Source organism: Ambystoma mexicanum, chromosome 5p, assembly GCF_040938575.1.
Source record: "Ambystoma mexicanum isolate Mex_15411 chromosome 5p, UKY_AmexF1_1, whole genome shotgun sequence".
Lineage (NCBI taxonomy): Eukaryota > Metazoa > Chordata > Amphibia > Caudata > Ambystomatidae > Ambystoma > Ambystoma mexicanum.
This window is the reverse complement of record NC_090930.1, coordinates 1,366,522,743-1,366,544,862: the sequence shown is the minus strand read 5'-3', so window position 1 is coordinate 1,366,544,862 and position 22,120 is coordinate 1,366,522,743. Positions and strand designations below refer to the sequence as shown.

The following is a 22,120-nucleotide window of genomic DNA, read 5'->3' as shown; positions in this document are numbered from 1 at the left end:
CTGTTGAAACCTGGCAAAAGCTAGGGGCAGATAAAATGGCGGCTCCCCTGCATAGAATGTTTCTTGCGGCCCGGGAACAGGGGACTCTCCCACCAGATCTCTGCAAGGCGACCATCGTGGTCATTCCCAAACCTGATAAACCTCCACACAAATGTGCTTCCTACAGACCTATATCACTGATTAACGGGGAGGCTAAGGTTCTCGCTAAGCTACTAGCGAACCGATTACAACTGGTTGCACCCACCCGGGTCCACCCGGACCAATGTGGATTTATGCCTTGCAAATCGACTCGGATGAATTTACGCCGTCTCCATCTGGCGTTGGAGAGATCCCCGATTATAGACGGACCTTTGGCCCTGTTGGCTATCGATTTCGAAAAGGCGTTCGATTCCATTCGATGGGACAGCCTTTGGGGAGATCATGCACCGTATGGGATTCGGAGAAGCCTTTCTGGGATGGGTGAAGTTACTTTATACTAACATCCAAGCTGAGGTGAAAGTAAATGGATGATCCTCCAGGTCCTTCCCTCTGGGTCGGGGTACATGGCAGGGATGCCCGCTGTCCCCCCTTCTATTTGCCCTTGCAATCAAACCACTGGCTCTTTGGCTTCGTCAAAATACTGCCTGGACCGGGTTTAGATGGCCAGAGGGATATGATGATCGTACATCTCTCTACGCAGATGATCTCCTTGTATATCTAGGAGACCCGCCAAGGTCCTCCCCTATTGTAACACAACTGCTCATCCACTTTGGTGAATTTAGCGAACTCAGAATCAACTGGGACAACTTATATAGAACACAATCTCCGACCGATCACATACCGTTTCATTATTGATGTCCAACACTGGAAACTCCTCCCCCTGACACTTATGGGAAGAGCGGCACTCTTTAAAGTGATGACCCTTCCCAGATTCCTTTACATCCTTCAGAATGCCCCACTCAAAATCCCAGACGTAGAATTTCACCAAGTGGAGACACTTCTCAGAGATCTCATATGGGGGGGGAGGCCAGCCACGAATCGCGCTAACTACACTCCAGAGATCGGTCTGGGAGGGAGGAATAGGAGTTCCCCGTCTCCAAACTTACTATTGGGCATCACAACTGGCAGTAGTTAATGATCATCTTCATGGAAATCGAGACTTACCTCATATACGTGCTGAGATAGCCACTATACAGAACACAGATCCGCTGTCCCTCCTTTATCAACCCCTTCCGAGAACTCCCCCACCCACAACCACAACACACCTTATTATGGTATGGAGACAGGCACATTGATTCATTGGGTGGGAAAACAAAGTAACCACCGCACAACCCCTCTGGCAAAATAATAACCTAGCTGAAATCTGGAAGTTTGAGCCATGGCCAAAATGGGTGAGAGCAGGAGTCACTAGAGTTGGGGATATGCTCACAGATGGGAAACTGACCCCATTTGACGACCTGCAACTACAATTTCAAATCCCAAACACGGAACGATATCATTACATACGCCTGGCCCACGCCTTACGACCCTACTTAACAGCAGACACACTGGTACCGGAGTACACCCCTATAGAGCGTAACATCCTGCCGGCGTAAATTCCCACCAAATGCACTTCCATCCTTTATAATGCCATATCTTCCTTTGCCACCCCTGAACTGAATGAGCTGAAGGCGAAATGGGAAGCGGATGTGGGGGAAATAGATCCAGAGTACTGGATACAAGTCCTCATGCATCCCCGAGAAATCGCTATATCCTCTAGGCTTCGACTTGTGCAGATGAAAATACTGCACCGGGTACTTTACCCTAGGACGCGGCTATACGGCTGGAAACGGGCCACAAACCCGAATTGTCTGCGATGCGGGGAGGAGGAGGAAACCTTCATTCACATCTTGTGGGCATGTCCCCAGATACAAACCTTTTAGAATGCATGCTGTAGGGAACTCTCCCGAGTTCTGACCCGTGCCATACCACTGGACCCAAAGGCCTTACTCCTGGGTGTGCCTGATGAAATCGAGGCTAACAAGTGGGAGAGATTGCTCCTGCATACGGCGATGGGACTGATTAAGCGCAATATAGCGCAAAATGGGGAGCCCCTGATTCCCCGACATTGGACAAATGGAAATCGGATATGGACACATGCGCTATGATGGAGCATAGGATCTACTTAGCACGAGGCTGTCCCAACAAGGCCTCGAAAATATGGGATAGATGGGAAGAAGAAGCGACCTGAGAACCCCTCCTACATGCGGGGGAGCGTGCACTGGGTATTTAGTACTACACGCTAATATATGTACTGAGAAAGCCATTCGACCTCTGATGAGATGTGTATTACCTCTGTTGATTATTGATGACCATGACAGTCTGTGTTGATTTGCTTTTGTTGTTTTTGTGATTGTTGTACTATAATAATAATGATAATAAAATACTTTATAAAAAAAAAAAGAAAGCCTTTCTGACTAGGAAAGAGGCCCCTTCGAACGATAGACCCTCTCACCCCGAGGAAGACAATAGGGGTGCCAGACCTTCGAGCACTAAGGAGTACCAGCGGGGCACAGACGATGAACAGGATAAGGGGGGAGTACAATAATGGTGATCATACCCCCACCTCCTCGGAAGAGGACAATCAAACTATAGGGTCAAGACCCTCTACCTCAGGGAATGCGGCAACCCTCATCCCCAAGAGGATAGCCGGTGAACATTCTTCCTTAGAGGGAATGTTTACACCAGAGGATTTGATACACCCCAGATCTACAGGCTGGGAACCGTCTTTTAGAGCCACAGAGTACACCAAGGCCAGGCTACGTCAGTCCCTGGATAAAGAAGTTGGAGCCAGAGTCAAATCAGAATGCTCTCGCCCAGAGATTCCGGGGAAGGTGGCTCTGACTCCTGAACACTACTCCAAAATGATTACCTTCCTAGGGAAGAACACTAAAGATCCCAGAAAGGGCATTGATCCTTCCTGGAGATACTACCAAGACAGGGTCCTGGACATTACTGGGCCCCTGGCAAAAATAATGGACCTGGCCAAAACAGCCATTGATACAGGCAATTCAATGGACCCAATTATTCTATCAGGAAGGTCCGAGCGAGCTTGGGAACGCCAACTGTGCCATATCTACTGAACGCAGGAAAGGCATCCTTCTAAAAATAGATTCCAAGTTGGGCGAGCTGGCAGACAGCGAATCCGGAGCGGCAGCTCAGGGCCTGCTATTCAGGGATCCTTTCATGAAAGATGTCCGAATTCGTAGGCACCTTCACTGCCTTAGACAAGGCGCAGGCATCCATTAAAAAGGTCTTCACCAGTAAAAGAAATTCCCGGCCCGGACAAGGTAGGGGTCGCTCCTCCGGCCGATATTCATTTGACAGAAGACCTCAACATTCAAGAGACCAGCACAATGCCCGGCAAGACCACTCGGACACCTTCTTCCCATCGAGAGGACGTGAAAGAGGTCAGGGTTGGTGAAGAGACGCAAGATATCCAGCCCAACAACCACCAGCAGGTCAGTGTAACCATACCAGCGCCGCAGACACCCAGAGGAGGGAGGATAGCTCTCTTTGTGCGAGCCTGGGATTCCTCATCAGGAGCTGCCTGGGTCAGGGACACAGCTTGCGTCTAGAGTTCTTTGCTCAACCCTTCCAAGCGAGTCGGCCTGCCCAGATAGTAATGCCTGAAGCAGACGCAGCAGCGCGAGACAGCGAGGTACGCAGTCTACACCAGAAGGGGGCAATTCGCCTTTGTTCCGAGTCAGGGTGGATTTTGCAGTCCTATATTTTTGGTCCACAGGAAGCAAAAGGTACATCCAGTGATAAATCTCAGAGCTTTGAACGACTTCATAGTCTACCGCCATTTCAAGATGGAGGGGGATACACATGCTCAGAGACATCTTGAGACCAGACGACTGGCTCATTCGCCTGGACCTCAAGGACGCTTATCTGGCAGTGCCCATAAACCAGGCACACATACGTTACCTGAGGTTCTCCTGGAAGAACCAGGATTGGGAGTGTACGAGCTTGCCCTTCGGGCTCTTCTCAGCCCCTTGGACATTTACCAAGCTTCTAAGGCCGGTAGTAGCTCATCTAGCGGAGCAAGCTATCAGACTCAATCTACCTAGACAACATCTTCATGGCTCAATCTCAGGCCCTGGTGGAGCAGCAGGCCAAACTCGCCATAGATCTGTTACACGGCCTTGGTTTCCTCATAAATTGGGAGAAATCGATCCTCTGCACATCCAGGAACCTAGAGTTTCTAGGGTTCATAGTGGAGATGCAGATCTCGCAGTTCCGCCTGCCTGCAGCCAAGATACATTCCACATGTCGATCACAGCAGATCAGTTACAAAGAAATGATTGGCAAGGAATGTCATATCCCTCCGGGAGCTCGCCAGAGTAATAGGTCTACTATCCTCTTCCATTCAAGCGATATTTCCCGGCCCACTTCACTACTGGGAGTTACAGAAACTGAAAGGTCAGCACTTGAGGAACAGCCTTTCGTACTCTCAACGTCTGACACTCTTGCCACAGGCGAGAACAGAACTCATCTGGTGGCTTACGCAAATGGAAGCCTGGAACGGCAGAGCCATCTTCGGGTCCACCCCGGACATAGTGATGGAGTCAGACGCCAGCCGCTCCGGTTGGGGAGCAAGATGCGGCACAGTAGCCACGGGGGGAACTTGGTCTCCCCAGGAGCTGGAAATGCACAAACTATCTGGAGCTCCTTATGGGCTCTTTTGCGCTACAATCATTTGCCAGAGACAGAGTGAGCTGTTGTATGTTACTGAAAAAGAACAACTTTTCTGCAGTAAGATATACCAATCATCTGGGTGGCACCAAATTAAGACCTCTACCAGATCTCTGTCACGGCGGAGTATCTCCCAGGGCTAGGGAACTTAGTGGCGGACTGGCACTCCCATCATTCCACTGACTACAGCAATTGGAGGCTCAACAGAGACATCTTCCTCCGCCTCCAACGGATATGGGGCCCCATGTCCAAGGACCTGTTTGCCTCCCGCCTCAATACTCAGCTCCTAGCGTTTTACAGCTGGAGATCGGATCAAACTGCTGCCGCAACAGATGCCTTTCTACAGCATTGGACGGAAGGGATCCTTTACGCCTTTCCCCCCCTTCACCATGATAGCGAGGACCCTGGCGAAGGCCCATCAGGAACAAACAAAGCTGGTCCTCATAGCCCCGTTCTGGACATCTCAGACCCGATATCCAGTTCTTCTGGAACTTTCCTCGGATTTTCCAATCCTTCTACCCCAATCTCCAGATCTGCTAATGGATTAGACAGGACAACGCCACCCCCTTCTCATCAATGGGTTGCTGACCCTAGCAGCCTGGAGGATTTCCAGGCAAGATGGAGAGTTCCAGGGATATTGCACAAAGCCATCGGTCTCATCGAGGAGAGCTGGGCCCCCGCTACCTTCAAGAGATACTCCAACTCTTGGAATGCTTGGACATGTTGGTGTCTGGACCGAGGGCTCCATCCAGTTTCGGCACCTATATAGGAAATTCTGAACTTCCTAGCCTCATTATTTGAGCGAGGACTCGCTTACAGGGCGGTCAAGGCTTAAAGTTCTGCAATTTCAGCCGGCCGCAACCTCGTACAAGGGGTCCCAGCAGGAGAGCATCACTTGGTTTGCAGATTGCTTAAGGGTATCCGGCTTAAGGTGCTGCCTTCATCCCATTAGGACAAGCTTTGGGACGTTAATAAGGTGCTCAACCTTTTTCTCTCTTGGCCTCGTATTGAGGAGCTATCCCGCACTGCCCTTTCCGGCTAGCTTACTACGCTACTATGCTTGGTCTCCTCCAGAAGGGTCTCCGATGTCAGAGCTCTCGACTTAGCAGGCAGGACCTTTTCTCCTGATGGCATAGTTTTCCACATATCCAGAAGGACTAAATGCAATTCCAGAGTAATCTCTTATCCTGCCTTTGTCTGGTCAAGTGCTTGAAGGTCTACGAAGAGATGACTGCGCCTCTTAGGACCTCTCCTAATAGACAGTTATTGATAGCACTGCGCAAACCCCACAGATCGTTTTCCGCTCCGACATTGGCACGTTGGGTGCGCTGGACTCTACCTCAAGCAGGAGTAGATACTAATCACTTTAGCGCTCACTCTGTGAGAGCTGCCATGGCTTCCAAAGCCTTTCAGGTTGGAGTCTGTCTAGAGACATCATGAGGATGGCCGATTGGGCAGGTGAATACATTTTTAAACAATTCTACCTGAAACCAGTAGAACAACCTGCATCCATTGTGGCAAGTAAGCTTTAAACATGCATAATGTGAGCCTCCGGTCTCGACATAGAATAAAGATTTTCCAGAATAACTTAAAAGAAAGTCTTAATTCTATTATAAAACACAGAGGCGAGCATTATCCCGCCCGACTAGAGAAATAGCGGCGCAAGATACGCTTGAGTACAGTTCTTCAATGTCATTGTATTGAGTGAAATTGCAATTCTACAGGCTTTGTAACTTTGCATAATAAAACACTGATTTCTCTCCAACCCTAATAGGGTTGTCATATGAATCAAGTAACATTAGAATTTCTCACTTCCTTCGACAGTGACTACAGACAAGTTCGCCCGATCTCCAGATCTGTTATGGTTTCCTCTGCAGGACGTTCCAAACTTAAGGCTTCATTCCGATGGTTCTCTGAATGGCCAAGTCTGCAACCTCGAAAGAGAAAGTTACATCATGTTAGTGCCTATTTGGAGGGGAGGCAGCTGGATGCCCATTGGAAGATTGATGTCAAATGTTCAGTGACCTACTATAAACTCTAAGCCTCCAGGGAAATGGAGTTCCTTGTCTTCTAGAGACATTTAGATGGACTAAAGTTTATTTTCCTCATGTTTAATGTTTTGTCCATTGATATTGTATTGCACCTTTTTAATGCATACACTATGCCCGTAGTCAGGTGCATAAAATACTTGCTGCTAAGCTTCCTTCCTTGTGTTTAATAAAAGAAAGAGAAGCATAATGCTTGCCTCCGTGTCTTTAATAGAATTAAGACTTTCTTTTAAGTGATTCTGGAAAATCTTTATTCAATTGGATAATGTTTGCTTCTCACTACGTAGGTGTGATCTACACATCAGATACATTGCTAGTTCAGTAATTAAGTCCAGGAATCTAGACAACACAGGGTTTCCCTATCCATAGTCTTATTCCAATGTAAAAACAAAACAGTGTAAATGTGAGTACATTGGACAAACTGCCTTAAGTGTATTTCTTAAGCGTTTCAGCCACTTCAAATCAGAATGGATAATTGACAGCAAAATCACACATAGTAATACGGATTAATGAACTGACTTAAATCTTACTTACTTTTTACTTGTTGCTCAGGGGCTTTGATGTGGGTTACCATTCCTGGCATATTCACACTGTTCCTGTGTAGGTACTTCAAGAACACATCTGCATTCCTTCTAGCCAGTGTACAAGCCTATTAGAAAGAGCAGATCAGTTACAAAGAAATGATTAGCAGTTTATGCAAAAATATCAGTCATTCCATGTCTAATTAACTAGATCTTAGTTTACAAATCCTTTTGCAGGCCAGCCTACATAACTAAGATAGCCTCAGCCCCGTCCCCCAAATACAACTGATATGATGGTGTATTCTGCCCATTTAAACTGAGAAATGGAAAATATTAATGTTTGCGTGATGTGCATGTGTTTTTCCCCTTCAGGGTCTGACCTTGAATGTAGTGTATTACCCACCCTTGTAATTTCTCCAGCGGGACAGTGACATTTCTCCTAGTGTCAGTTTCATTGGCCAGTGGAGGAAATTGAAGTGCGGAATGCGTCCCTGCAGAGTGCAAAGCATCACAATGACATCAGAAGACCTAGGAGTGGGTAGTGCCTCAGGTTAGGGCAGTAGTTTGACAATTGACTGAAAGGTTTTGAATTTCAGGAAAAGAGAGCTGAAGAGTGTAGGTGTTTGATAAGAGGGAGTAACAATATCCAGGGATTATGAGGTTTAACTTCCTAAAGACCAGGGCCTGCCCTTCTTTACTCGAGGGATGGAGAAAGCCATATACATACAAAGGAGAGGGATGTTAGCTCCCTATGTAGCTCATAGGCCATTAGTAGGTCCTTTAAGAGGTGGAGTGCCTTTACTTTAGGCAGTACACAGGCCCTCGCAAGCTTTAGACACGGACAGCCAGTGAGTGGATTCCTTACCCATGACGAAAAGAGTACTATATAAGGACTATGGGGAAGGGTTGAACTGGATGTGAAGTGTTGTAATTCAGTTGTTCACAGCGTGTTAAAAATAAATAATAATAATTTAGAAAAATCAAAATCAAACCCTGCTGTGTTAACACTGACAACTTTTCAGTTGTCCACCAGCAGCACACCATATAGAGTAAGTCACAGGTGATGCCTATGACGTTTGCTAGTGGAAAAGCAAGCTTCATATTGGAGATCTTCCAATATTGTGTGCTCACGAGTCATCAGGGACTTAACTCTCATACCAAGAGCTACAATGATTACACTGGAATTCTCGGTTTTAGTGTCGTGTAAGGGCTGATCCATGTATAATACCAGGGGTTTAGCGGTCATCGATATTTCCATTTCACTTATCTGAGGTTGGGCGAGTGTCTCAAAGCCTAGTCTCTGTGCAGTAAGCAAAATGTAGTCTTGCACAGAAAAGAAAGCGCTACATGGAGCTCATTCTGAGAGAGATAGATCACTAGTATCCACTTTATCCAATAACTTCCTTCCTTAAGTGCTAGGATCCACAGGATCTCAACACTAAAGGAAAGAATATTTGAATAAAGCATATGGCTTTCCCTTTATGCTCCAGTAGGTCACATAATGAGGGTAGTCTTGGTCATGCCCATATTTTGCATATAGTTGGCAAACTTCTTGATATGTTGGCTCTTTGTAGGCAGAGAACAGAGTTTAAAATAAATTAAAGCTTCTGAACTCCGGTTAGTCCTATTGGAAGGTTACCTTTCCCCTTCCTTGGGGATGAGGGCAGAACTGTCCCTGTTCTGTCAGGAGTGTTTTATATCTGTACTGCTGGGGAAGCGCATTCTTCTTTTGCTTTAATGGAGGTAAAAGGCAGGTTTGTGCTGCTCTTGAGTGATGTACACCTTGCTCTGTGAATGAGTAAATATACAAACGCAAACTGAACTCCTTGGTGTGGTGTATCTGCACAAATATAGCCTTTTCTATGTAGCCTTTTCTGTGAACAACATTAGTCCAACACTGAACTTTTAACTTCAGTTTGAAATAAAGGGAGCCCAAAGAAATAAAGTGCCCCCTGAGAGTAAATGTATTTATTGCTCTCCCTAATCAATCCCCCTCTGTTTCTATGGAATTCTAAAATCTTGTACTGGTATTGCCACCTTGTGTTCCGAGTCCAAGAAATTAGAAAGCCGTGAAAAGTTTGACATTTATGAACCTATGGAAGGGTTACCCTTCACCCACCTTGGAGAAGGGGTCAGGACACTGTGTTTTGTCAGCAGTATTTTCTGTCTGTGCTGCAAAGGAAGGTCACTCCTCTTTGCCTTTTCTATTGGTGAGAGTCAAGTATGTGCTGTTCTTGGGTGATGTATATTTCGCTGTGTGCACGGGAGAATATACAAGCACAAGCTGATCTCATGCGAGTTATTTATCTGTCCACAAAGTCTGCATACCATTTGTGCCAGTTGCAGCGTGCTCTATGTGTGTGTATATAATATATATTCTGACCATTCATTAATCATCTTTATGTGGCTTAAAATAATTGCTTAGTTTACATGTTTTGCATAGGCCACCACCTAGTTGTTGGTCCTGAGTGTTACAAGTTGTTTTCCTCAAAAACAAAAGCAGCGTCAAAAATGGTGTTCCTCTCATACTATGCCTGCTCTATGTGGAAAGGTACCCAAACTCCCTCCCTCAAGCGATGATGATCTCGGATTATTTCTTGCTCTGATATTACGTACAGCATGTTAGATAAAACTTGAGACTATTTCAGCTTCCACTTGGCGCGGCCTGATGGGCACTGTGAGGGGCCAGAAATGTGAGGCGCACTATGTTGTGAAGTTTTCTCAACAAATGCCATTTTATTATAGTTCGAGGTTGGATGAATGCCTCAGGAGCCCTACCCGGACGAGGATTTCCCTACCTAAAATAAACTAAAGGAAACACTATATATAATAAAGGCTATCTGTCCCTCACACTTGTACATATAACAAATAAAATAAGGAAATAAATGGCAGTTCAAAACAATAATGGTTGAATAAAAAATGTAACCACAGTTTCTCTTCAAAACCTGAACAAACTCCCCTTCCCCAGGTTTAAACATGATTCTGCTTCACAGTTAGTTCAAGTCAAGAACACAATAAATCCTGGTTTGTGACTAAGTTCCAACACAGTTTGATGCAACTTCAACTTGTCAACAGAAAGTTCTAACACAGAAGATATAAGACAATTATTTTCCCTAAACAGGTTCTCAGTTCCTCAATAGTAACAATGAATGCCCTGGCCAGGATGATTTGCCACACTGACAACTTGAATAAATACCACTTCTCTGCAACAGCCTTGTACAGCTCTTCTTTTAGCACCATAAACAACAAAAAATGTCTCCGTCAGGACCACCTTTTGGCACTTCTTCAAAACGTCCACCTGGCCTACTCCACAGGTTTGCCATTCGGATATACTCCCCTGCCCGAACAGCGTTTCACAACAAGTGCTTGTGTGGTCAATATAAACTGACAAGAGGTTTACAACAGCTTCACAGCATTCAACAAATTGCAGCTTCGAAACTTTGAACAACTTTTCAGGGAAAACAAGATTCACATTTGTTTTAATGTTAAAGGACATTTGTACCGCGCACTATCACCACCGAAGTGGTCCCCTGGCGCTCTGGCGGCTCTGAAAAGGGGAGGAGAGGGGGTGGGTTAGTGGGAATAAGCTGGAAAAGTGCAAGAGAGCAGTGATGTGCTGTTGGCAGCCTCAGCCCGGTGGGTCCGTTGGCTGGGCTTGGGGTGTTTTATGGTCCGTAGTTGTCGTGTTCTGTTGTGCAAGTCTATGTGTGGTTTGTTTTGTTGTTGCATTGTTGTGAGGTTTGTGCGGATTGCTGCGAATTAGGCTTGTGGTTGTGTTTGGTTATAGTTTGAGAAGTGTATGCAGAGGGATGGAATTGTTAGTTGGTTGGTTAGTTGGCATTGCTGTCCTTGCAATTGTGGGATTCCATCTAGGTGCGGTACATGCTAACAGTCACATTTCTATCTAGAAGCGACGCCAGTTAAAGTTCAGAATTCCATACTAGTGTGGCACATGCTAACAGTCACATTTCTATCTAGATGCGACGCAGGCTAAGTTCGGAATTCTAAGTGTGGTGCATGCTAAGAATCACATATGCTAACAATCACATTTCTGAAATTCCATCTAAGTGTGGCATATGCTAACAATCCTATTTCTATATAGATGTGACGCGGGCTAAGCTTGAGAATTCCATCTAAGTGAAGTGTTTTTTTAACACTTCTGCAAATTATGCTCTTCTACTTCTGGATATCTTTTCCTAGGGGGCAGCCTTTTTGCCACTCTTGTTTCTCCATTACACAAGTAACCAAAGACCGATAGGGGTAGGGTCTCTTTCTCCCTAGGTGTTGGCAATGTGTGTTCAAGGCATACATTCATTAACAAAAATTGATTAGCAGAGTATGCCAATTAAAATGTTCTTGATTAGCAATGTTGCACATGCCTCTTCTAGCCCTGTCTGTGTGAGGAATTGCAAACCAGACTTCACCATCATGGGCATCTCTCTGAGCTGCACAGACGAGCCCATGGGGGACACAGAGGGCTTTCATGTGCACAGGTTGCAAGAGAACTCTCCTGCTCAGCATGGAGGCCTGAAGCCATTCTTAGATTTAATTATCTCGATAGGACATGCAAGACTGAACAATGACAACACATGAAACCAGTGAAGCTGGAAGTCTATAACATCAAGACCATGAAAATACGTGAGGTAGAAGTTATTCCCAACAACATGTGGGGGCGGACAGGGGCTGCTCAGGGCTAGCGTGTGGTTCTACAGCTTCCAAAGCATCAATGAAGTTGTGTGGCATGTGCTGGGTGTAGAACCCAACTCGCCTTCCTCTTTAGCTGGCTTTCAACACGATATAGACTATGTTGTTGAGTCGGACCAAATACTTCAAGTGTCTGAAGATTTCTACACATTAATTGAATCACATGAGGGAAAACCCAGGATCTCATGGTTTATAACAGCAAGGCAGATGCCTGCAGAGACATTGTTGTGATGCCCAATAGTGCCTGGGGCGGTGAAGGGAGTGTGGGTTGCTGAATCGGTTATGGTTACTTGCACATCATTCCTCTGCAGTCTCTTCCACTGACTCCCATGAGTAAGTCAGAGCTTGAGGGGTTCCCCAGAGGGCAAAGATCTTTTTTATTTTTTATTTTAAAACTTTATTGTTTTCAACACATGACAACCAAAAACACTAACATACATCACACTACAACTGGCACTACGTGTTGGATTCTGCACTGTGTCATCCATCTTCTCAGTGCGCTCGCTTGGCTTCCTCTGTGTCTGTCCCCAGTGTTGTCTACCTCTTATAGTACATATCCCTCGGTTCAGGCTTTATCCGACTTGCCCCCTGCCTCTGGTTTCCCTCCCTGCTGAGTGTCCCTTTCCCACTGTGCCGCCAGTTATTCAATCTTCCTCCGACCCACTAGGGTCTGTTGTGCCGTGCCCTTCACTGCTTTCAAACAGTTCTTATATGAGGGAGTTCCATGCAAGTATCATGGCCACACTTTCTCCCCTACCCCTCTGCAGTGCTGTGGTCCACACCAACATTTTGGCCATCTTCCATTTCTTCAAATCCGCCCACCACATTTCTATTGACGGCCCGTACTTGTGTTCCATGCCATTGCTATGCGGGGCTTCGCCAGTATACACACCAAGACTTTCATCTTTGCAGTATGCATCCTTTGTTTGTCACCTCTCGGGAACAGCCCAAGTAGCTAAGACTCCGGCGACCACGCCTGCATTTGGATCCCTCCTGCAGCTGCCGTGTCCTTAACTATGTCCCAGAAGTTAGTCATCACCGGGCAAGACCAGAACATGTGCAGCATATCCGCCTTCTCTGGCGCAGAGCGCGGGCAGCTATGAGTTTGTTTGCTTCCCATGGTGGATAATCTCTTGGGTGTGAGGTATGCCCTATGTATGAGGCAGAGCTGCAGTTGCTTGAATCTCGTGTTCCTGGAGACTTTCTCTGCTTAACGGAGCGTCCTGCCCCATTCCTCATCCGTGAACGTTTTTTGAAGTTCCTCTGCCCATCTGGCTCTTGCCTGCAGCTCCCTCCCATTATTGCTACTCAGGAGCTGTTCATAGAGTCTGTATACTGTGTGCCCCCCCTTCCAACACGTCGTACCACATGTCCAACTCCCCTTCGTTATATTCCCCCTCTGGTAATGTCTTCCATCTCTTCTTGATCCTCTGGACCATAAAGTTGTACAGCCGAAATTGTCCCCTGTGAATGTTCTGCTCTTCCATTATTAGGGACTGGAAGTCTACCCATTTCCTGTCTTTCCATAAGTCCCCAATCTGTGCCACTACCTTGTCCTCCCCCTGTGCGGGTGTCGACTAATGCCGCAAAGGGAATTTGCCTAGAGCAGGGGTCTTGTGTCCCATGCATTTTCCATGCTCTTCTCCATATGGTCCTGCCCAGTTGGACCATGGTGGGGAGTGGCTTGATCAAAGCTTCGTCTATCCATAAGAGCTCCCTCAGATAGGATTGTTGCATTGCCGGCTGTAAAAGCGACGTGTCTATGGATGGGTCATCCCCCAGCCACTGTACCACATATTGGAGTTGTGCTGCAAGGTAGTAACGTTCATAGTCTGGTAGCCTAACCCCCCCCCTTCTCCATTCATAATTCCTCTGTAAAGTGTTCAGTGCTATCCTGTTCCTCCCCCCACCAGACAGGAATTCCCTTGCCATTGTGTGAAGTCGTTTAAAGAAGGACCCAGGAATGTTGTATGGGATGTTAGTGAAGTAATATAGTAGGCGGGGCAGCACCGTCATCTTCAGTACGGCAGCTCTCCCTATCATCACCAATGGAAGCGTCTTCCAGAACTTCATTGCTGTCCCTATTTTGTCTAGGGCTGCCTGTGTGATGGCCTTTTGTGTCACTGTGGTGTTGTGGTATATGTCCACTCCTAAATGGCGGAAGGTGACTGGCGTCCATCTAAGTCCTACGTTAGGCAACTGGTCAGGGGAAGCCCTTCTCAGATCCACTAGGGGGAATAACAAAGATTTCTCCTTATTAACAGTGATTCCCGACAGTCTGGTGAATGCCCCTAAGGCTTCTAACAGGTCTGGTAAGTGTTCCCTCGGGTTCCCGAAATAAAGTAGCATGTCATCTGTGTATATCGAGATTTGGTCTACCACCCAGTCTCTCTCTATTTCAGCATCCTTGTACTCCGCCCTGAGGAAAAACGCAATTGGTTCCAGGGCCAGTATATATAGCATCAGGTATAGTGGGCAGCCCCGCTTTGTACCCCAGCCAATGTTCCACCCCTTGAAATGTGCCTACCCGTTTTCACCCTTCCTCTAGGGACCATGTAAAGGAGTTTTACCCAGCAGAGGTATCCCTCCCCTATCCCAAAATGGGCGAGCGCGCTCAGGAGCCAGTCGCAATTAATGGAATCAAATGCCTTTATACATCAAGTGACGCCACTGTGCATCCCCCTTGACTCCGATTCGTGCTGTATACCACATGGTGGAGTCTTTGCAGATTCCATGTTGTGTTCCTCCCTGGTACGTATCCCGCTTCATCTGGGTGCACCAGCGTAGTTATGACTCGCTTGAGTCGATTCGCCAAGGCTGCGGTCAGGATCTTCGAGTCCTGGTTTATCAAGGAGATTGGTCTGAGGAGTCACACTCAAGAGGCGGCTTCCCCAGTTTTAGTATGGGTATTATAACCGATTCTGACAGGCTCTGTGGCAACCGTCCTCTCTCATACACCTCCTCATACATCTCTAGCAGTCACAGGCCAGAGTGTCTTTGTATTTCTTATAAAATCCCTGGGTAACCCGTCGGGTCCCAGGGATTTACCTGTTGGGAGGTCGGCTATTACGGCCATCAGCACCTCTACCGTGAGGGGTGTATCCAATATCCGCACTTGCTCCTCCGTTAGCTTGGGAAGATTGATCTCCTCCAGGGCGTCAGCTATGTCACCCGCCTCGGCTTCCTGGTTCCGGGAGTACAACCTTTCATAGAACCGTGAAAATACCTCATTTATCCTTTCCTGGGTCCTCACTTCCTCCCCCTGTTGGTTTATAATAGAGTTTATTGGTTTGTGTCTGCTCTCCTGCCTGGTGAGCCAGGCTAGGAGCCTGCTAGGCTTATCCCCCTCTGCATGTAGTCTCTGTATTTACTTCCCATAGTCCAGTCCCCCCAATTTCTCCCAAATGATGCTGCACTGCAGCCGCAGCATAGTGAGTTCCCCCGGTTCCTCCCCCTTAATGCCCGCTTGTGCCTCCACTCGTTCTATCTCCCTTTCTATTTCCCCCAGTTCTGCCAGAACGCTCCCCGCAAGACCTCCTGCCTTCCCAATCGCCGCTCCCCTGACCACCACCTTGAAGGCTTCCCAGACCTTTCCGGTTCTGTCCACACTCCCCACATTATGGTCAAAGTAGTCATCTATCGTGTCTCTGATATGCTCTTGGAAATTCCTGTTCATTATCGCCTCCACCCTCAGTCGCCATGTGGGTATTGGGGCCCCCCTGTATGTGTATGCTCATGTCGCTACCAACGGGGCGTGGTCAGACAGCGTTCGTGCCTTGATATGTATCCCCGTTAATTCCCTCCTGAGAGATTCCCTGCCCCTAAATAGATAGTCTACACGGGTGTATATTCCGTGTGGAGCGCTATAGTGTGTGTATCCTGTCGTGTCAGCATGTGCCTTCCTCCAGATGTCTTCTAGTTTCAGCTGGTCCAGGATCTTCCGCATAGCCCTGGCCGGCGGTGCGAGTTTGCTTTGCTTGCTGTCAGATCTATCCACCTGCGGGTTCAGAGTGCAGGTGAATCCTATATGGGACCAGCCGAGGTGTAATCATCCTGAAGAACTCTGTCGCATCATGATTAGGGGCATACGTGTTTATCAGACACACCTCTTTGTTCTCCAACATTCCGAATACAATTAAAATTCTACCCTCCGAGTCTCTCTCTTGTCTTATAAGCTGGAAGGGCACTCCCTGGGCAATCCACATCAGTACTCCCCTGGCATAATTCGAATAAATTGAGCAGTACATTTGTCCACCCCATTTCTAGGCAATCTTTGTTTGCTTTTCGGCTGTCAGATGCGTTTCTTGCAGCACTGCAATTTGGACCTTTGCCCTGTTCCGCCAGGCATATACCCTCAGTCTCTTGACGTAGAAATTCAGGACCCTGACGTTCCAGATAGCTATGATGGCTTTTTCCTGGCCCATTTGTTTACTGTGTCCCTCGGCCCGTCTGTTCCCATGGGCCTGTGCGCTGTCCTGGGTCCGGTGATGGATGCTCTCATGACGTCCTTTGCCAATCTCCTCCGTTTGGGTTGGCTCTGGCTCTTGCTCTTCCCCCTCATGTTGATTCTTGTCTGTGCGGATTTCTTGCGGGTCCGCTCCCTCGCTGTACTTCCTTGGCTGCCCTCGCCGGGCTAAGCCTCTGTCAGCCTGCCACTTGCGCTTCGTCCTTGTCCATATTGCTTGGTGCTTCCTCCTCCACTTGTGTCTTCACTCAACAAACCTCTCCACACACCAACTACAACGATTAACAAACGCCCAGCCACCCTCCCCCTGCTCGGACTTTGCTGCTTTCCTTTCACCACCCTCCTTTCCGTGGGTGCACCCGCTGCAGCAGGATGCCTCAGAACTGGCATCACAAGTTCTCGAGTGCTGTTCCTGTGAGGTGTTCCTTCGTGGCAACTGGCGGTCTGCCCCAGGAGGTTGCGAGCTCCCGCCTGTCAAACTGCTGGTTCATGTCCTTTTAATGTAGTCCATTGATCTTTGTCGCACTGTGTGCCTCATTGGGGTGCATTTCTATTGTTTTGCTCGTTCCCTTCTCTTGGTAGTGGTATCCTCTGCTGATCCATCCACTCGTGAACATCCGCTGTGGTCTCGAAAATGTGTGACCTGCCATAATGTAGTACCTTCAGTTTAGCAGGGTATAGTAGCATGAATCGTACACCGGCGGCCCGAAGGCACTCTTTAGTCGGCCAATATTGTGACCGTTGCTTTTGCACTAAGTCTGGATAGATAGTTACTCTGGCAGCGTTTCTCATTATCACCCAACCCCCCCCCCCCCCCCCCGGGAGAATGCCAAGCTCCTCTCTCGGTCCTTGTAGTTCATAATCTTTGCAATTATGGGTCTTGGGGTGCCCCTGGACGGGGTCTCCTGGTCAGAGATCTGTGTGCTTTCTCTACTGCGAAGCCCTGGGACAAGTTCCCTACCCCCACATCCTGGAGAAATACTTTTTCTATGTAGTTTGTGGGGCCCCTGCCTTTCTGGCAGTCCCACTATACGCACGTTGTTGCGTCAAGCGCTCTCTTCTGCATCTTCCGCTCTATGTTCCAGAGTACGAATGCGATCCAATGCCTCCGTCATTTGGGACTGCGTAGTTGTGATGTTCGACGTGTTGCTTTGCACCTGTTGTTCCGCCGTGGTGACCCTCTTCGACAGGTTCCTTATGTCTTGCTTGAGGAGCCCAACGTCTACGATCACTGCATCCATTTTGCCCTCTAGTGACGCTTTCACGGCCGCTATAGCTTCAAGTATGGGGCCCTCTTCCTGTCTGATTCCTGGCTGTTTGAAGTTGAGTACTCGTGCCGGCCTCTGGTATCTCGGGCTGAGACTCATCGTTCTTCCAGTTGATCGCCTCCATGCTGATTTGCCTTCCTTTGCCGCCTTTCTGTTTCTCTGGCATACCAGTGCCTGGGCTATTGTGAATGTGTGTCAGGGCCCCAACTCCCCCCCCCCCCTTGTGCCAGGCACTGTTGCTGTTGGCCGGAGTCCTAACCTTCTCCTGCTCTGTTCACTGCTTCTCCCTTCCTCTCCCCTGACGTTTCTGGGGGTCAGTGTCGACCTATCCCAGGTGTGGGATAGGTCGACATGCTAGAGATACCCCCTGTCCCGGGGTTATCTCTAGCGTTTGCTGTAGTGGGGTAACCGGCTAATCCTGTGGCCCCGGCCCGTGACCCACTGAGCTCCTGTAACTGTCTCTTCTGGAGCACCCTCAGGTATGACGACTCCTGCCCTCGTGTGCTTCTTGGTGCTCTTCCCGTTATACCCAGTGTGTTCCGGGTCTGCCCCATAGCAAGGATATCTCTAGCCTCTTCTGTGGTGGGGTAACCAGCAAGTCCCCCGGCCTTGACCAGTGCTCCTCCCGGGCTTAATTACTATCTTCTTCTGTTGGCCCCCTGGGTGCATCTTCTGACTTTGCATGCTCTCCCTGTACGCTTCCTTCACTTTGTGTCTCGCCTCTCAGGCGGGTCAGTGTTGGGCTTCCACCCTGCCAGTGGTGCTTCACTGTCTCCTCTCCATGCCTACGAAGTAATGAGAGCTGCAATGCTGCAGCAGTGCAATGTGTGCCGGTGCTTGCACAAGGTAAAGCTCCCACTTGATGCTTTGTGTATGTTCCGAACATGCCTACTTGTCACGTGCCATTCCTGATCAGGTGCTAAGCGCCTCAGGGCCACGCTTGTTCAACTTAGTTTGTTATTATCCCCTTATGTCTGTGTGTGCCTGCGTTAAGGCTCCCCTGGAAGGTGTTACTTGCTTGTGATTGGAGAATGGACTGTGCTCTCCCACGTGCCAAGTGATGTTTACGTGCAAATTCAGTGCCCTCTGCCCGCTTGCATGGCCGTCAACTTCGGGGTGAGCTTTGGTGGGGAGTGGGTGACCTTCTGCCCTGCTTCTGCCGCATCACCCCTTCCCTTCTTCCCGACTCAGTCTTGCCGGCCAGGTGCGTGGCCTTGCCGATGCTGATCCACTATGTTGCAGCGGGCTGTCCGTACCCTTCCTCTTCTGGGTCTGCGTCGTCAAGCGGTCTGGGCACACCCTGCCCTTCAATGGGGGCCTCCCGCTATATACCAGCAAAAACTGGCAATGCGGCCAACCATGTCACTGCAGCGCCGCGGTACTCACACGCCACCAGCCTTGCTGCCTTCGTATTAGCATCCACGTCGGATCTCCGCTGGGCTCTTCTCACGGCACAGACCACAATGTCCTAGGCAATGGACTGTGCCTCCCTCGTATTTGCCGGTAGTGTGTTTGGGATCAGGCACCCTCTGATGCGGTCATCTACCCCTTGATTCCCCCAGTAATGTTCCAGTCCCTCTTACTGGTGCTCCCCTGGCCGCAGCTCCCAGCTCGCTCAATGTCGTTACTCACTGCGTCGCCGCTCTGCACTCTCAGGTGCCAGGATAATCGTTACTTTGGGCCGAGCCTGGCGGGCACGAAGCGGGTGCGCACCAGAGTCCTGACCGGGTGCTCTCCTTGGGCCCTCGAACAAATTTGCTGCTCAGAATTATGGTGCACAGCTCCGCCCACTGTAGGACGTTCTCCACGCCCACCCCGGGTGCGGTGTGGGTCCTCGGGCCGAGGGGGCGGGCTCTCCCCGTTGTCCTCACTGTCTCCTTCCGTCTGATCGCCCGCCCTTCCTCCAGGGTTCCTCAACTCCTAGGGCCTTTATGGCAACGCTCGTCCTCTCGCTTCCAGGCGTGGTGCTCACGTGACCGAGCTCCCCTCTTCTCAACCCATGCGGTGGGCCGGGCCGTCTTTGGTCCTCCCGAAATGTGGTAGCTATGTCGCTAGTCAGGAAACCCGTCTCTCATACTCCTCTCCTGGGCTGGTAATGCGCCTCGCCTTCTACGGCTTCCCTGCAGCTCCTTCACCTGCTTCCCACAACGGGTGCCCATCAACCAGATCCACAAGTCAGCAATTTTCGTTACTTATTTGCCCAGCATGAAGGATCTGTGTGCCGGATCGTGCGGGAGTTCCTGGATACTGCTCCCTATCACATGGTCAACCAAGCCACACCCCATCTTTTTTATTTTTTATTTTAATATTTGATTTATTTCAAACTTTTCACATAATCAACATCATCAAAAACATACATAAAGTTAACTACATCCAAAATCATCGAAAACAAATTTCATCAATAGTTAAAATTGAATTACCAAAAAGAATAACAAGAGCGAAGAGAAAAACAAGTTACTTACCGACTGGTAACGTTCTTTCGACTAGATGTTCCTCCAATGTATTCCTCATCTCTGACATGTTAGGTTCAACTTCGGAAAAAAAAAAATGCCAGAGGGGGCCCTGCGTCGAGTCGATGTCCCTCGAAGGCCTCCGTCGATGGGGACGTCGTCGGATTGCATAAGCGCCCGTTGGCTTCAGTTCTGTTTTTCCCCTCTTTCACGTGTTAGCTGTTAGTACAGGCAGGCAGTAGTCAGCCTTGTTAGAACGAAAGCTGTAACAGAATGGAAAATTCTACAGAGAGGTAGGATGGGAGGGCGATGAGGAATAGGTTGGAGGAACATCCAGTGGAAAGAACTCTACCAGTTGGTAAGTAACTTGTTCTTCGAATGGACTGTGTCCTCCAACGTATTCCTCATCTTTGACAGACTCCCAAAGTAGTATACCGCAGAGGCGTTGCTAGGGGGGGGGGCTAAGAGGGCTATAGCCCCTGGTCTTTTGGTTGTAGCCCCGGATAGAATCTCAGGAGCTACAGCCAAAAGGCTAGCTAGCCCACAGTTCCAAAATCAGCATAGCTCGGGTCTTTTCCAGACCTGGCAACACCCCTGGTATACCGGATTGGAGGAGGGTGGATAATTTAGAATTGCCAATTTTCACAAGGCAGAATAAAGTACCACCTTACGAAAAGCAACGTCCTGAGCGTGGGTATCCAATCCAAGCAATAATACTTGGTGAACGTGTGCAACGATGACCATGTTGCAGCATCACAAATGTTGTTAATGGGTACTCCTCTTAGAGGGCTGTGGAAGAGGCCATGCCCCTGGTAGAATGTGCCCGCAGACCCTCTGGTGGGTCCTTGCCACCAATCTATAACATTCTGAAATCCCAAGGATAATCCACTTTGACAAAGTCTGTTTAGAAACAGCTTGTCCTAATTTTCATCCATTATATCCTATAAAGAGCTGGTCGTCCACTCTCAACTTGGACATCCTAGAAATATAATAGCTTAAAGCTCTTTAGGGGCCAATCTGTGGAGCATTTCTTCCTCTTTACTGTGATGCAGCAGAGGATAAAACACTGGCAGAGCAATTATTTGATTTAAATGGAAATCCGATACAACACCTTAGGCAGGAAGGAGGGTTTAAGCCTTAACACAACCCTGTCCTTGTGGAATACGGTAAAGCGTACCTTGGACGAGAGTGCCTGTAACTTGCTCAATCTACGTGCAGATGTTAGAGCAACCAACAGTATGTTTTTAAGGCACAACAATCTCAATGGACATGTGAGCAATGGTTCAAATGGTGCACACATTAGGAATTTTAGAACCAGGTTAAGGTCCCATATCGGAAACCTGAGAAGTAGAAGGTGGGCACATGTTTGTGAGTGCTTTCAGAAATTGAATCATCAAAAGGTATTTTGAAGTAGGAACATTCTTCCGTAGAGCACTTGAATATGGAAAGCGCTGCCAGATAACCCTTAATGGTACCAATGTGAAGACCTTTGTGTGCTAATGAAAGCAGAAAGGATGACACATCCGGAGTAGAACATAGAAAAGGATCAACATTCTTTTCCCTGCACCAGTCGCAAAACTTATTCCAACGGCAACTGTACAGAGATTTTGTGCTGGCCTTCTTGCCGAAAGCAACACCTCCATCACGTCATCCGGGAGGTCCCAATCCTTGTATCTCTACCTTTCAGAAACCACGCATGAAGTGTTGACCTCTGGATAGAGAACCTGACCCCCCCCTGCGAGAGAAGATCCTCTCTCTGCGGAAGACATACCAGAGGACAGATGGACATGTCCAGAAGGTCCAGGTACCATGTCCTCCAGGCCCAATCTGGGGCAATTAGGATCATGTAGCTTCCGAACCAGCTCAACCTCCTGATTACTTGAGGAATGACGGGGATCGGCGGGAACACGTATCGTAGCGGAAAATCCCAATCCACCATGAACGCGTC

At 48.4% G+C, this 22,120-nt stretch overlaps 1 protein-coding gene and 1 pseudogene across 1 annotated transcript in view; one reads left to right on the top strand and one right to left on the bottom strand.

Annotated features, from left to right (window-relative positions):
- The window catches only part of TRIO (trio Rho guanine nucleotide exchange factor), a 3,834,156-nt gene that overhangs the window by 1,683,325 nt on the left and 2,128,711 nt on the right, over positions 1–22,120 (bottom strand). Inside the window, exon 19 of the mRNA XM_069613780.1 lies at positions 7,299–7,413. Within this exon, the coding sequence (XP_069469881.1) occupies positions 7,299–7,413 (115 nt within the window). The remainder of the gene's footprint in view (positions 1–7,298; positions 7,414–22,120) is intronic.
- On the top strand, positions 11,714–17,125 carry LOC138481596 (Golgi reassembly-stacking protein 1-like; annotated as a pseudogene).